The sequence below is a fragment of the Serinus canaria genome, chromosome 1A (genome assembly GCF_022539315.1).
Source record: "Serinus canaria isolate serCan28SL12 chromosome 1A, serCan2020, whole genome shotgun sequence".
Classification (NCBI taxonomy): domain Eukaryota; kingdom Metazoa; phylum Chordata; class Aves; order Passeriformes; family Fringillidae; genus Serinus; species Serinus canaria.
This window is the reverse complement of record NC_066314.1, coordinates 67,802,421-67,817,542: the sequence shown is the minus strand read 5'-3', so window position 1 is coordinate 67,817,542 and position 15,122 is coordinate 67,802,421. Positions and strand designations below refer to the sequence as shown.

The 15,122-nt window shown below is 45.0% G+C and overlaps 1 protein-coding gene across 4 annotated transcripts in view; it reads right to left on the bottom strand.

Moving 5' to 3' along the window:
• BPGM (bisphosphoglycerate mutase) overlaps positions 1-15,122 on the bottom strand; it is a 33,913-nt gene that overhangs the window by 7,137 nt on the left and 11,654 nt on the right. Inside the window, exons 1-3 of one of the 4 annotated variants that reach the window (XM_030238076.2) lie at positions 8,164-8,240; positions 7,046-7,138; positions 4,022-4,677 (exon numbers count right to left, since the gene is read on the bottom strand). In XM_030238076.2, the coding sequence (XP_030093936.1) occupies positions 4,022-4,622 (601 nt within the window). In that variant the 5' untranslated portion in view covers positions 4,623-4,677; positions 7,046-7,138; positions 8,164-8,240. Of the gene's footprint in view, positions 1-4,021; positions 4,678-7,045; positions 7,139-8,163; positions 8,241-11,917; positions 11,966-15,122 lie in introns of those variants that run through there. The other 3 variants (XM_050970251.1, XM_030238079.2, XM_018919814.3) reach the window with 3 other exon arrangements.

Here is a 15,122-nt window from a genome sequence, read left to right as displayed (position 1 = left end):
CCCAATCCGAGCCCATCTGGGGACAATGTTGGAGACACATTCCTGATGCTGTGGGAGCACTGCTTAGCAGTGGCCAAAACACAGCCAAGGTCATTTGTAAAGAGGCCCAGCAAGCTCAGAAGAAATAAGCAGCAGAAACACTGAGCGAAGACTGGGGGAAATGACAGGGAGAGCAAGACCATCTCACTTCAAGACCACAGAGTTGTTAGATCTCAAGCTGCTCCCTGCACTTGCATTCACAACACCACACTCACATAAGCAGTATTTCCTGAAGAAGCCTAAGCAGCAAAATCAGTGAAATAATCTTATTAAGAAGCTCTCAACACACAATCCAAACCAGATCACAATGAGCAGCTCCAGCATGTAAACTATTGGAATACTATTGGAAATACTACAACCAGGCATTCCACCCACCCCTTTTTTGAGTAACCTGACACCAGTCCCCAGGGTTAAATGGCTGGGAAGAAAGAAAAGTTGAGACAGCCCACCAATCCTTCAGCTGGTAAATCAGTCCATTGGGCTTGGTCTCCTATCAGCACTTCAACAGAAAAGGGGCAAGGTGGTCACAAGTATTATACTAACATCTCCATAAAGGGACACTGTCAAAAGGGTTCAATATGAAGCACTGGTTTTAGATAAAGAGAAAACTATCCTCCCCCAAAGAACTGGGGAAAAAAAACACCTGCAAACACATCCTGTGCATCCAGGATACTCATTTAGCATGACAGATTCTACAGACATTTCATACATCTTAATGAGGCCCACTCTGTGCAATGAGAAAACAAGAATAAAATCCAAACCCACAATCAAAGCCTTTTGAGCATGACACTGTTGGCCCACGCAAGTAGAAAGCAGAACTACATTTCCAGCTCTTTACCAATTACTCAGAACAAGGAAAACACAGATTCAGAGAACTGCAGTCCTGCTACCAGAAAATACCTCCTTGAAATAATAACTTCAAGGGATACTCTGTAGTTTTTTAAGAAATAAATTCAAATTGATACTAAAACAATTAGAATTGTTTCATCAGATCCAACTGAATGAAAACATTGCTATTTCCTGCCATTCAAAGTTTGATCTACTTCTTCCAAGATCAAGTTAACACCATGACTAAGACATCCAAGCAGCCATACAAGATTGCTGCTTGAGGCACTTGGAACCCAATTTTCAAAATGCAAAAAAAAAAAAAAAAAAATAGAAAAAGAAAAAATAAAAGAAAAGAAAAAGAGTTCCAGCTAAACTGGAGGGCCTCCATTGAAGTGCAGGACACACTAAGCTTATAAAAAAGAAAAATCCACAAAAACACAGCCCATCTCAGAGTGGGTGCTATAAATACAGTAGACTGGCCAAGTTTAAGAACTGCTGAGACAGGTCCAACTCTAGCAGGGTTCCAGAGCAACTCCAACCTTCAAGCAGAGAAAGGGAGAGACAGCAATGCAGCCAAAGAACCTCTTAGATCCAGCTAGATTAAGGCTGGGGGTGGGGGGAAAAAAGGCAAAAACAAAACAACAAAGACAAATTGTAACTAGAGGTCCCAAGGCTCTGCCCATGCTACCCTTCAGGCCAGCTCTTCAGAAATCCATTCTCCACTACATAAAGGGCAGGAGAGCACAGCAGGTACCTGCCAGTTGTTCCTGTGTGGGAGCCGGGGTAGCTCACCAATGGTCCTTGGTCAACAGACCCAGATCCTCTGCCAAGGACTGCTCACATTTCCCTAGGTAATTTCCCATGTGGTGGGAGGGTGAAGGTATACTGCAAGACAAAGGACAGCTTTATTACACCTTGAGTATGGGCAGTCCTGGAAGAGTTACACAGAGTAAGCAACTGTCCCAAAGTTCTGCAGCTCTGCTCCTCCCTGAACTCAGTGCAGCAAGAAATCCAAGGTAGCCATGCTAACTCCAAAGCAACCCTTCCCAGTCCCTGAGGCTGCCAGCCCCTGTTGCAGGCCTGCACAGAAGGTGGCCCAGGATCTCTCCTGGAACCTACACTCAGCTGTCACCATTTCACCCCAAAAAGGGCTTGGCCAGCATGGTTTCATGGAGCTGGTTCAGTTCTTGGGAGGCAGGGGAGTCACCACAACTGCAGATCCCCTTTCCCCTTCCTCCTTTATCACTTCACACAGTGTGGACAACCACTCTGACCACATCATGGAACTGACTGAACCAGCCCTTCCTCCTCCATCCATGATCTGCACCCCAGGATTCACAGCCTCTCTAGTCCCAGAAGCCATTGGTACCTGCTCATTTCACAGCCTTCAGACTCCTGATGTCCTGACTGTTCCAGCATGGCCAAATGCAAAAAGTAATCAGCAGGCAGAGGCACAGAACAGAGGATTTTATAACTAAAAAAAACAACCTGAGTGGACACAATCCAGTCTGTGCATATTTAACTACAACTGTAGTAGGCTGCATTCACACATATATAATCATTAAATTCTGCTCTACCCACAAAGAAATTAATATAGTTCAACTTCCAGTTTAGGATGGCCAAGAAACCAGGAGATGAAAGAGGAAGGGAAGGAAGAATCTAACAATGAAAAGGATGTTTTTTTATCCTAAAGTTCCAAATAAGTCATTTTCAAGACCAGTTCTGGGATTTTCAGCCCAGGTAAGACTTGGAGCAGGACCAGAGGAGGGCCACAAAAATGAGCAGAGGGATGGAGCACATCTCCTGTGAGGAAAGACTGAGCTGGAGCTGTTCAGCTTGGAGAAGAGGGCCACTAAGAAAGATGGAAACAGACTTTTTAGCAGGGCATCTTGCAATAGGACAAGGGATGATGGTTTTAAACTAAAAGAAGATCCTATCAGACTAGATACATGGAAGAAAGTTTCTCTGATGAGGCTAGTACAACACTGGAATGTGTTGCCCAAAGAGGCAGCAGATATCCCATTCCCGGAAACATTCAAGGCCAGGCTGAACCTGGTCTAGTTGAAGATTCCCTGCTCATTGCACAGGGACTGGACTAGATGGCCTTTAAAAGATATCTCCCAACAGAAACCATTCTGTGGTAAATCAACAACCTTATGCTAAGCTACAAACTTGGCTGTTTACTGGGAAGCATTTTCTGTATTGGGATATGTTGCAGTATTGGCACAAGCTTTAGCAAGTGCCTACTCTCTGTAAAACTCTCTGTCACGTAACTTTTAAGTAAAAACTATCAGGGTGACCCACTGAAGTAACAAGAACATCTTCCACAACCCAAGCCAAGCACTTTTATTCTGCTGTGTTACAGCAATGCTTTTTTAATTAAGAGATGATTATCACAAACCGGACAAAGGCAGCTGAAAAGAAACAAAAATAACGTGAGTCTGCAGAGTTTTCTGTCTATGTAAACCAACCACAAATTTTGTTTTAATACAGTAGTTGTAAATGAACAATGAGAAATAAAATGAAAGCATCTGGCCCTTTCCTTAACTGCATTAACCTAACGAATTCTCTCCCTGTGGCCACAGCTCTCTTCACAGAGAGCAGCAGGCACAACTCTCTCCCAGGACTTTTCCTGAGGAAGGCAGTAAGAAGCTCAGAGAAGAAGAGAAAACCATTCTTATCTCTACTTGCTGTTGTTTTGCACAAGTGGAATGTGTTATGGAGATTGTTTACCCAAAGTGATTTGGGTACTGGACACTGGTGAAGGTTGTTTTGCTTCCTTGGCCAGTTGGGATTCAAAGCTGTGTCCTGACTGTCTCAGACAGCCACAGGTTTTTCTTTATTTTTTAGTATAGTATCTCTTTAGTAAGTAATTTAGTATAGTATTAGTGAAATATAGTATAGCTCAATGAAGCAATTGTTCAGCCTCCTGAGTCATGGAGTCAGAGCACATTATTCCCTGGCTGGGGGATCACCTGTTTCTACTACACCCTCTCCTTTACACATCTCGCAGTTTGCTTCCTTGACCAACTTTCTCCTTGGAGACCACAGACACTCTCACCTTGCCCAGCTATGTAATACACACCACAGAACAATACATAAAGCTCCAAGGCATTGAGCAAGGAGAGGGGAAGGCTAAAACAAAGGCCCTTACCTTCCACGTGCTTCAGCAACGCCCTGCTGCTGTTGCCATGAGCAGAAATAAGAATCATTTTGCCACTTTTCAGTTCTGGCACTATCTTTTCATTCCAGTAGGGAAGGAGTCTATCAAGCACATCTTTGAGACTTTCAGCCTTCGGGAGGTTCTCCTGAGAGACATCACTGCACTTGTAGCGGCGGTCATTGTAGATCTCTGCGTAGTAGGGGTGAGATTCAGAGATGGGAGGCGGGGTGACATCGTAGCTCCTCCTCCAGATCTTCACTTGCTCCTCGCCGTGGTTCAGAGCCATCTCTGCCCTGTTGAGCCCGATCAGCGCTCCATAGTGACGCTCGTTCAGCCTCCAGGAGCTCTGGATGGGGACCCACTCCTGGCCCATCTCCTGCAGGATCAGCCAGGCAGTCTGGATGGAGCGGCTCAGCACCGAGGTGAAGACCAGGTCGAACTCGAAGCCAAGAGCTTTGAGGTGTTTGCCACAGTTCTGAGCTTCCTTTATGCCATCACTGCTCAGCTTCTGGTCCACCCAGCTGCAGAAGCGATTCTCCTTGGTCCAGGCTCCTTCCCCATGTCTCAGGAGAACGAGCCTGTACTTTGCCATTTTGGTTGCAGCTTAGCACAGAGGGCAGCTGGTCTGGCATCTAACAGTGATACATCTGGACAAAGACACAAGACAGACACATCAAACATCCCACAGATAATGCATTACAAGTAGCAATAAGGCAGTGAAAAGTAAACAACTATCAGAATCAAAACAAGCAAACAAACAAGTGTCTGCTGAGTGTGATTTTACAACTGAGAGTGGGAGGAATTCCAAACCAGGAGAGCTCATGTGGGAAGTGCCATCCTTCACCCAGCTTGTTACAACTAGCCCACTAAAACAATTGATTAGGAGCAGATTTGGACAAGCTGTTCCAGCCTACAGTTTCCCTCAAGTCTTTAAACAGAGCCTCACTCAGTATCCCAGGCTCCCAGAGCAGCAGATGTCCCTCACTGGGGAACTCTGAGGTGCCCCATGTAGCTGGAGCCCACCAGGGCTATCAGATCCTCACTGCTCCGAGGGAATGCAGGCACAGAGAGCAGCTGTGGCACTCAGCCAGATGAACTGCAGAGTGGGACCACAGGACTGCAACACACAAAACCTTATCAGCTTTTCTCAAAGGAGGTGTCAACAGAGTCACACTCTGCATAATTTCCTCATATCCCCATCCTGTCCTGCTAATTATGCCAGTCTATGCTTGACTTTTTCCCCAGGCCACCTCCTCCATCATGCCTCCACACACAAGTGTGACAACACAGATATTGTGGGATGCAATGTACAGCTACTGAGTCCTCATTTCACTGAATCCCCAAGTCACCTCACAGATTATCCCATCCTCTTCCTGACTTTTAAGTCTATTTTTCTTGTTCTGTCTGTGAATTACAATGCCAGATTCTTAGGCACCAGGATTAATGTTTTTACTTTTGGAGTGGGCACAAAAAGCCTATTTGCCGTCCTCATTAAGTCAGATAGCTACACATTCATAAGGTCAAACAGCACCTTCCTCTTTTTCTTTCAAGCAACATCACCTCCAGATGGTGTTCCATGGCAGATACCTTTTGACCACACACCCAAGGGTCTGCCAAGGTGGGCAAAGATCTGCCAGCAGACAATGGGATGCCTGAAAGGCCCATCTAACACAGGACTGCCAACTCTGAAACTCCACCTGATCCCTCCCACCTGAGACACAGGCTAGATAGCAATGGACAGAGCAAGGGAAAAAATATAAAAATACAACTCTCTGCACTGGGGGGACTGCTGTACCTCAGATGAATATTAAGTGCTCTCAAAACCATAGGCAGTGGGAGACTGAGCTCTGATTTCTGCACTCCCAACCTTGGGCTAGATTTCCATGACACACTGAAGGAGCTCCCCTCATCTCAAATCAGTTGGAGCTGCTTCAGTCACACTCCAAGAGTCTCAAATTCAGGCCCTCTGTGACCCTGAATTAGGTCAGCAGAATGGGGTAGACCCATGCATTCTGGGTTTTGGGAAACATCCAGCACAATAAAAGCATTCATTTTAACAGGCTTTCAAAAAAAGTGTCTAGAAAAGTTGAATTCATTAACAGACTCAGGAATCTGATCTTGCTTGTAACAGCAGCTTAGCTCTCCTCTAATCTCACGTTAAGGCAGAATCTACATCACACAAGGGCACTCTGCAAAAACCCCCCAGTGCTGACTTCTGCCTAATGGCACAGCTCAGGATTAAAAAGCCTTTGAGGACTGAGATTTTTACAGGATATCAGGAAGCATTGTTTGACAGCTGAAAAATACAAAAGGAATCTCATTTCATGCAAAGGCAGGCTGAGATTTGTGTAGGGCAAGAAACATCTCAGACAAAATCCCCTGCATGGTCCACTTTTTCCACTCCCAATAATCAGCTAAACTTTAAGTAAAGAAATCAGCTATTGTCAGGATTCAGGTGTCACAGCAGATCCAACCCGAAACTGCACCCTGTAAGATCCCAGGGTTATAACAAAAACAAGTATTTGACAGCATTTCCATTCAAAGCACCTGATCCTTACTCAACATACCACAGATAAAATTTAAAAATTGCAGTGTGTTCACAGCATGAGCTACTACACATAAAACAGCTCCACAGAAAGCTCTATCTCTGCAAACACTTCATTATTCAGATTAATTGATTCTATTATCCACAGGAATAGATTACATAATCTACAAAACCAAATTAAGACCCAACAATAGGGGTGTTGCACCTCTTTGCCAAAGTTTAGTTAGCATTTTAGCCAAAAGCAACAAAAAATTTAGTTAATATAAGAGATACACTTACACAAAGACCAAATAGTATCTGGGTGTCATGAACTCCAGTTCACTCATATAAAACATTAGACAGAAGCACAATTCTCAAACAAATTTAGAAAGAACTAGCAAGTCACACAGTGTTGTTTGAATATCAGTCCACTTCTGGAAGCATTTAAACTAGAAAGCCTTAGAGCAACACATGGAAATAATCCTACTCACCTTTCCTACAGCAAAGGAACAACCTACACAAATCCCAGCACAGGCTCAAGAGCTGCTTTATACAGAGGCCAGCACACACTGCTGGCTGGTTACCTGCAGGGAAAGAATAAATACCAGTGCTCACAGAAAGAGCCCACAAGTGCAAATGGCCATGCCAGCCACCATTTGTTCTCAAAGCTGTTAAAAAAATGGAGCACACACGGCTTGTATGGGCTGGGAAAGGTACCAAATGCCTTCTCCCAAAAAGATGCCAACGCACACCTCCTGCATTTCCAACAAGGGAAAGTTTCTAGTCTCCCACATGCCCCGGGACATCATTTGCTCCCTAAGATTTGTTTAGACTGCAATTACCACAGCTCTAGTGTGCACCAATCTACCAAAAGCTCTGGGGGGCCACGGAGGATACAGGCAGCAGACCTGGAGCCAGCACAGAGGCACTGGAACAGGCTGTCCAGAGAAGCTGTGGGTGCCCCATCGCTAGAGGTGTTCCAGGCCAGGCTGGCTGGAGTCTTGAGCAACGTGGTCTAGTGGAAGGTGTCCCTGCCCATGGCACGGGTGTGGAACTAGATGGCCTTTAAGGTCCCTTCCAACCCAAACCACTCTGCGGTTCACTCTATGAGAGAACAGAAACCCAGAGCTCCAGCTCAGCACAGCAGAGGAGCGCACAGCGCTCCGGATAACATCTTACACCGGCCAATCTCTGGGCCAAGCACAGCTTTAGGGTCTAACACCAGAGGCGGCCACTGCCAGGGCTCCTGCTCCAGCCGGGACGAGCTCCCCTGCTCATCCCTTTTCCAAGGCGTCCCTGAGCGGAGCACCTGCGTGTCCCAGCCCTCCCCGAGCACGGAGGCTCGGCCACAAGCAGGGCAGAACCTCCCGGACCCGCGCAAACACCGCGGCCGCCAGCGCGGGGCGGCGACCCGCACACGAACACAAACACAGACACAGCCATGGGCTCGCAAGGAGACGGGCACACACGCGGTGCCTCGCAGCCACCGCCCCCTCGCCCGGGGGACAGCACCACCATCCCTCCCTGGAGCGCCGGAACAGCCCCGCCGAGGAAACCCCCCCGAACCCAGGGCCGCTCCCCTGCCCAACCCCGAGCTCCCGGGAATTACCGGGCTGACGCCGCGCCGCCTCACGGGGAGCGCCGGAGCCGCGGGCGGGCCGGGCGATGGGCGGACCGCGCGTCTTATTGCGGCCGCGGCGCCTCCGCGCCCGCGAGAGCGGAGCGTTCTGATTGGCCGACCAGGCGGACGGGCAGCGGGCTCAGCCAATGGGCGCGGCGCGGGGCGGTGACGCGGTGCCCCGGGCGGGCCGGCCCGGCGCTGCCGTGCCCGGCGGGGCTCGGGGATGCTGCGGCCATCGCGCCCCGCCGAGCCCGGCCGCGGCAGTCCCGGCCGCCACCAGGCATTCCGGCAGAGATACTGGCTCCCCCCGCGGGTCCGGGCACGCAGAGCACGACCGGAGGCGTCCAAACCTCCGGCTACTCCCGAAACCGCTTTACAACCTTCTGGTTTTGTTGAAAAGCAAGGCGCCAAATTCTACTTTGTAAATCAGTAGCCAGAAAAAAAAAACCAAAACAGACATGAGTCTTCTTAAGGATCATGTTAGCTCCCTCATTCCCACTGGATGTAATCCCAATCTGAAGTTATTATAAACTAGTGGATGGAGCAGCCCTGGTTCAAAAAGAGGGAAGTGGTGTGGGAAGAGAGTGTCCTATTGCCATAGGTCTGATTTTATTTCTAAAAAGAAGCAGGGCACATCTTTCATACCCCATCAGTCACATTTTCTTCTCTAAATGCTTACCCCTGAACAGCCACAAGATAAAGCTCAGAGGGCCACAAACTGGATGCACACCAAATGTGCTCTGTCATTCTTCCCTACAGGGGATAGAGGTGATCTTCTCTTTTTAATAAGTTTAAAAGATAGTGCGTGACAATAAAAGATGGAGGATTCAGATTCTGATAAGAAAAAGTGACAGGAGTAAATTTAAGAAAATTTGGGGCAGAGGGATTAAAATGTCTCTAGTGTGCTGTGAGGAGAAAGGTGTCTACTTTTACATTTACAAGGATATCCAGATCCTAAGATCTCAGTGGGAAAGAAAGCTAATCCAGATGAAACCTGCTTTGCTGGGCTCACAGTACTGTGTGCTAAGAGTGGCCAGGCTGCTGATGAGCAGCATCCTGCTTCTCTTTGGTGGCTACTGCACTTTGCTCCTCATTCATTTGGGAAGCTCCAGAAAGCATTCTGCATCTCAGGGAGAATATTTTCAATGCCTTTCCTGACAGAGCTATTCCTGACCTCACACAGAACCACAATAAAATCTGCAGCTTCTGCAGAATATTTCTACTAGATGTGCATTTTTCTTAACAGTTACATAAAACATCCTTTTCACCTCATCTACCAATTTTAATATGAACAACTACCTTTCATTTCTGTCAGGTTTGTCTAAGCCAGAACTTAGAGCATTAACCCAGTGCAGCCTATGTAACTGAAGCAATATTCAAGTTCACAGTGCAGAGGTTTGATTTGCCACCCATCAGCTCAAGCTGGTGAAGAGAAATGCTCCCCCATCCCACTGTGTGTGCACAACCACACACCTGCAGTCACCACGCCTTCAGGCAAACTGGTCTATTGATTTTGTAAGGAAAAGAAGCAAAGTTCCTAGAGATAGAAGGAAAAATGTCTTTTCTTGAATATGAGCACTGTAAGAATACAATTAACAGAAAGAAACATTCTATGCCAACATGCAGTTGTGAGTGAGTAGACAGTAACCCATGCCACAATCCAGGAGTTCTATGGCCATTAAATACAGATTTTTGTCTCCTTTAGTCTTTAGGCAAGACCATTTCATTAGCATGGCAAAAGCAGCCTAATTACTTGGATTATTCACATTTCAAAATACCCAAGGACAGAAGAGTCAAAGCCACATCCCTGTGCGTGACTTCTTGCAGACAGCTACACTCACTTGGCAGCTATTATCTCTCACACCAGCTGGGTTGTGTTTTTCAGGGTCTCTGCTCTGGAGCCCTTCCAGGCTGTTGCATTTAGCTGGAATGTTTGTGGCAGAATTAGTCCAGGAAACTCCTTTCCTCAATGCATAAACTTCTGCCAGGGCACCAGTGCAACTGCACCACTCTGAATAAAGGCCTGGAGCTGAGCAAGGCAGAAGCAGAAGAAAACAGAAGTGGAAAGAAGAAAGGCTGATTAATGATTGATTAAAACTGTGGCAAACAGGAGCTTTCTTCACTGATTATGCCCTTGGTACTCTCTCACAGAATAGTTACTTTGTTCAAAGCCAGATCCAGTGTTTGCCACAGAGCATTGCAGACATACCCATTTTAATTTCCAAAAAACGCTGAGCTCTTTGTTTACAGCTATGTGATGCATGATCTGTCTTCATTAATAATTTCACGTTCAAAAGAAAGTTCTGTAATCAAGTCCTTGCACTTTTTAATAACCCTGAAACCCTCTCTCTAAGAGTTCTTCTGTGTGTTTTCCTACTGTATGAATTTGTCTCCTTTTCTAGACCCTCCCTACTCTTTTCCAGCCCATTCTCTCTGCCACTCAGATGGGTGCCCAGGGAATCCTCCCTCCCCTTTTTCTGGGGTACAGGCCCATTCATTTCCAACAGTTGACATTTTTTCCTCTAGAGAAGACCCAGATACTGTCTGCTATCCATTCTATTGTCTCACATTCCTATTCTATTGATTGTCACCATGCTATTTTCTGAAAAATCCTCTTTGCCCAGGATTTCCTCCTGGGAAGCTGAGAGGCCTCAGAAAAGAAAGAAAACAATAATTATCTGATTACTTGGGAATGTGCTCTGGAGATCATTTACCAACAGGTTTATCTCTGATTGGTTCCATGTGAATTGTTTTTAATTAATGGCCAATCACAGCCAGCTGTGTCAGACTCTGAGTCAGTCACGAGCTTTCATTATAATTTTTGTAAAGCCTTCTGATGTATCCTTTCTCTTGCTTCAGCATAGTTTTAGTGTAGCATTTCTTTTAATATAATATATATCATAAAATAATAAATCAGCCTTCTGAAACATGGAGTCAAATTCTCATCTCTCACCTCGTCCTGGGGACCTCACAAAACCACAATTGATGATGGCCCATTTCCACCCACAGACAAATTTGTACAGAGAAAGCTCTGGGGGTCTAACACACTACAAAGACAAAAACATCCTTACTGCCCCCTGAGCATTCAGAATTACAACACTGGGAGTCTACCACACTACAAGGAGAAAAACATCCTTACTGCCCCCTGAGCATTCAGAATTCCAACACTGTAAAATGACCCTGCCTAAATCCATCTCGACCCACCAGACCTCAGTCTGTAACACAAGGAAAATGAACCTTTTTCCTCAGAGCTTAGGGAGCAGGAGCAGGCAAGGACGTGCCAGGCTCCCCTCTCTCTCCTGGAGCCACTCACCCCTCTTGCAGTACCCACACACGTGGTTTCAGCATTTCCTTGGCTCCAGCTCACCTGTGCGTGGGGAATTTTTCATCACACACCTCCCCCTGTTTGTCAACATATCACACCACCACATCTTAAACCAAGCCTAGGATTACCTCAAACTTGGGGGTGCACCTGACAGAGCCCAGAGGCACACCTTGCACACCAGGCAGCCACCCAATTGCAATTTAAGCTCCTTAGCAAAGGCCCTTTTTCACCTTTTGTTTTACTAGTTTAGGCACTGTTTGACACCTGCTTAATATTAATACAGTGCTGCTTTAGTGTTTTAACACAGTGGGAATTTCATCTTGTTTGTGTATGGAGGCAATGCACAACTTCAGTAGATTCTCTTTATATCAAAACCAGAACTGTAAGTCCGTGTGAAGAGAAAATTAAGTACTCTACCTTTTTTTTCTTCTCTGTCTCTCTAACTCCATTACTTGGAGGGAAAATCTGTTTAAAAAAAAAAAAAAAAAAGATGAGCATGTAAGCACTTAAACTCACCCTGCATTTGTCACCAGAATCAGAGCTTCAGTCTTTAAGTAAGTGCAGAAGTTTTTCTGAATCATTAATACCAAATAAATGACTGAGAAGGAGAAAGAAAATACATAAAAGCCCTCATTATATGCAAAACAGATGGAGGGAAGCTGCTTTGGGAGGCATCATATTCTAAACCTGAAGTGGGAACTGAATTTTTTATGTAATCCCAATGGCTAGGTACTGATAGTGTTATTCTGAAGTAAAAAAAAAAAGTGACTTCTGTCTGTTCTTCTGAAATATTAACTAAAAAAAAATTTTTTTTCTGTATATCCCAAACTGAGAACATAAGCATGGGAAAAAAGCTTATACTCTCTATGCCCTTAAAACCATTACATTGACATCTTCAAATAAACACCTCAGCACAGCAGGTGCCTAGAACATACAAAAAAGTGTGTGGAACAAAATGTTCTGAAGAAATCCTCATGGATACAGTTCTAGTCTTCAAAAATGCCTCTAAAAAAAAGTTTTACAAGGTGTCAATGGCTGGGAAAACAAAATTCTTCCTCACAATCAAAAGTTTTCCCATTTCTAGAGCCAGAGACACAATTTGAAGATTTACAAGGTTTACTTTTAAACTTTGTGGGTTGGGAGGGGTTTACATTTCAGGTTTTGGGTTGGAGCATTTCACTGGTTTTTAGTCACAGTATTGTACAAATTAACTTTTTGTAGCAGCATCAAAACCAAAGAAAATCCTGTGATTAATCTGCTTTTTTTTCCCCCCCATGATAAACAAAGTGCTCCAGACACCAGACGTCAGTAAGGAACTGTCTGGGAAGAGATAATTTTAAAGGGCTTTGAAAAAAAGAAAGAGCAGGGTGGTGTCTAGTCATGATAAGTTATTTTGAAAACAGACTGGATAGTGCTGATACTAGAGCATGATGACAGCCCATAACAATCAGGGCAAATACAACCAAAAAGGGTAAAACAGGAACTTCAGTGTCATTGCAGAGAATGGTGAGAACAACAAACACACACCACACATGCTCAAGTTCGTGTGTATTAATGTCATGCTATGAAAAATGAATGGTTCACCTCAAAAAAAAGCTGCTCTAAAGTCTTTTACTTCCATGTTACAATGAACCCCACCTTGTTGATGTGTGTGTAGAGTTATCTCTGTCTGTATTTATGATGTTTGTTTTCTCACAAACACTCTACAGATCACAAAGACCTTTCGGGTGCTTCTTATGTTTCTGTCCATGGTATGTGGCTCCCTTGCATCACAGCAGTTTACAAAACAAGACTGGCTGAAGTTCAGTTTGGTTTTGAATGGAGCACAAAAATGAGCTTCCTACATAAAAAGTCTGTCCTATGTGTCATGGTTAGATAATATAAAGAGAAGGACTGAGTCACACTGTTCTTCTACTTTTACTGTAACTCCTCAGAATTCACTGGGGCTGCTCCTGACCGTAAAAAGCAATAAAATCAGGCCTCTCTTTTACAGGATTGTTTCCCAGGAAACTTTAGGAGTCAGGTTTCTAAATAAATAGCTGTGTATCACAAATTAATTCATGCTTCCTCCCCCTCCACCCCGCCTCATTTCTTTAACAAAAAAGGAGCATGAGTGGAAAGTCAGACAGGACTAATAAATCATGCATGATGGGGAGTCAGAATACCCAACTTCCCAGAGTTTTTCAATTCTAATTTTCATCTGTTTTACTTACATAGAAAACCATTCACTTAAATAATTTTGTGCCTGACTTCCACTCTTTTTCTATTCAGAATTAGTTTATTCCTCTGTCTTGTCACCTATCCATGGAAGGGCCAGGAAAAAAATGTTTTGCCTGTAATTCAGTATCTCTTTTTTACCTTACAAAGAAAGAGACCTTTCTGCTTCAGCACTATCCAACATTCAACATTTTGGATGGGTCAAGTACTTGTTTAAACATTCAGTATTGCTGCCCTTATTCTTCTCTGTCCAAGTCTGCATCTGTAATGTGTCAAAGAGAGGAGTGAGCAAAGATCACTACAAGGGATGTGTGAGGGAAAAAATGGGCACTATGGTCCTGCCCTTAAGAAGGAATTTACAGAAGGAGATAACATCTGGCAACAACCTGTGTTCTTTTTGGGGAAGGGTATAATGTCTCTAAAACTCACCACAAATTGAGGCCCACACTGTTGGACCAAGGCTTCTTGCCCTTCTCAAGATACAGAAACTGTAGAGGTGAAGAAGCCACTTTATCTGCTCTTATGGTTACATGTAGTTTGGGGGGACAGCTGGGAGCACACACAGGCCAAACCAATTTTCCTGGCTTCTGCAGCAGCCCACACATGGCCACCATCTCTTCCCAGCCCCTGGGGCCCCACACAGGTCCTGCTTGTAGGACAAGCAGAGTCCCCAGCCAAGACCAGTGCTGGAAGCCTCGTGCTAGAACAATGTTCAGTTCATGGTCTCCTCCCTGTCCCATTCACATTCTCTGAAAAATCCCTTCTCCCAGGATTTTTCTCCTGGGAAGCTGAGAAGCCTCAGAGAAAAAGGAAAACAAATTCTTATCTCATTTGCTTCTCCTGTGTTGGGCTCACATGTGGAATGTGTTTGGAGATTGTTTACCACAGGTGATTGTATTATTGGATTTCTGGTGTGAGTTGTTTTCACTCAATGACCAATCAGTGCCAAGCTATGTCAGGACTCTGGAAAAAAATCACAAGTTTTCATTATTGTCTTTTTAACCTTCTCTAAGTATCTTTTTGTATTCTTTAGTATAGTTTAGTATAGCATTCTTTAATATAATATAGTATCATAAAATAATAAATTAGCCTTCTGAGAACATGCAGTCAGATTCATCATTCCTTCCTACATCTGGAGGCAACCTAAATACTAAATAATCCCTCCCTGCACATCCCGAATTCCTTCTGGAAATGACAGATGCTGAGAGTGCAGGAGCCCATCTGACCAAGCCTAGAGCAGACCTGGAGCACAGAGTGCAGTAACTGCACAGCCATGGATTAGTGAAGGACAATGAGGCCAACTTCTGTGGCAGTCACTGGACCTTCCACATCCCCACTAAATGTTCAGATTGCCCACGGGTCCTGCCATGTGATGGGAGAAACACCACATGAGGTTCTGCTCTCG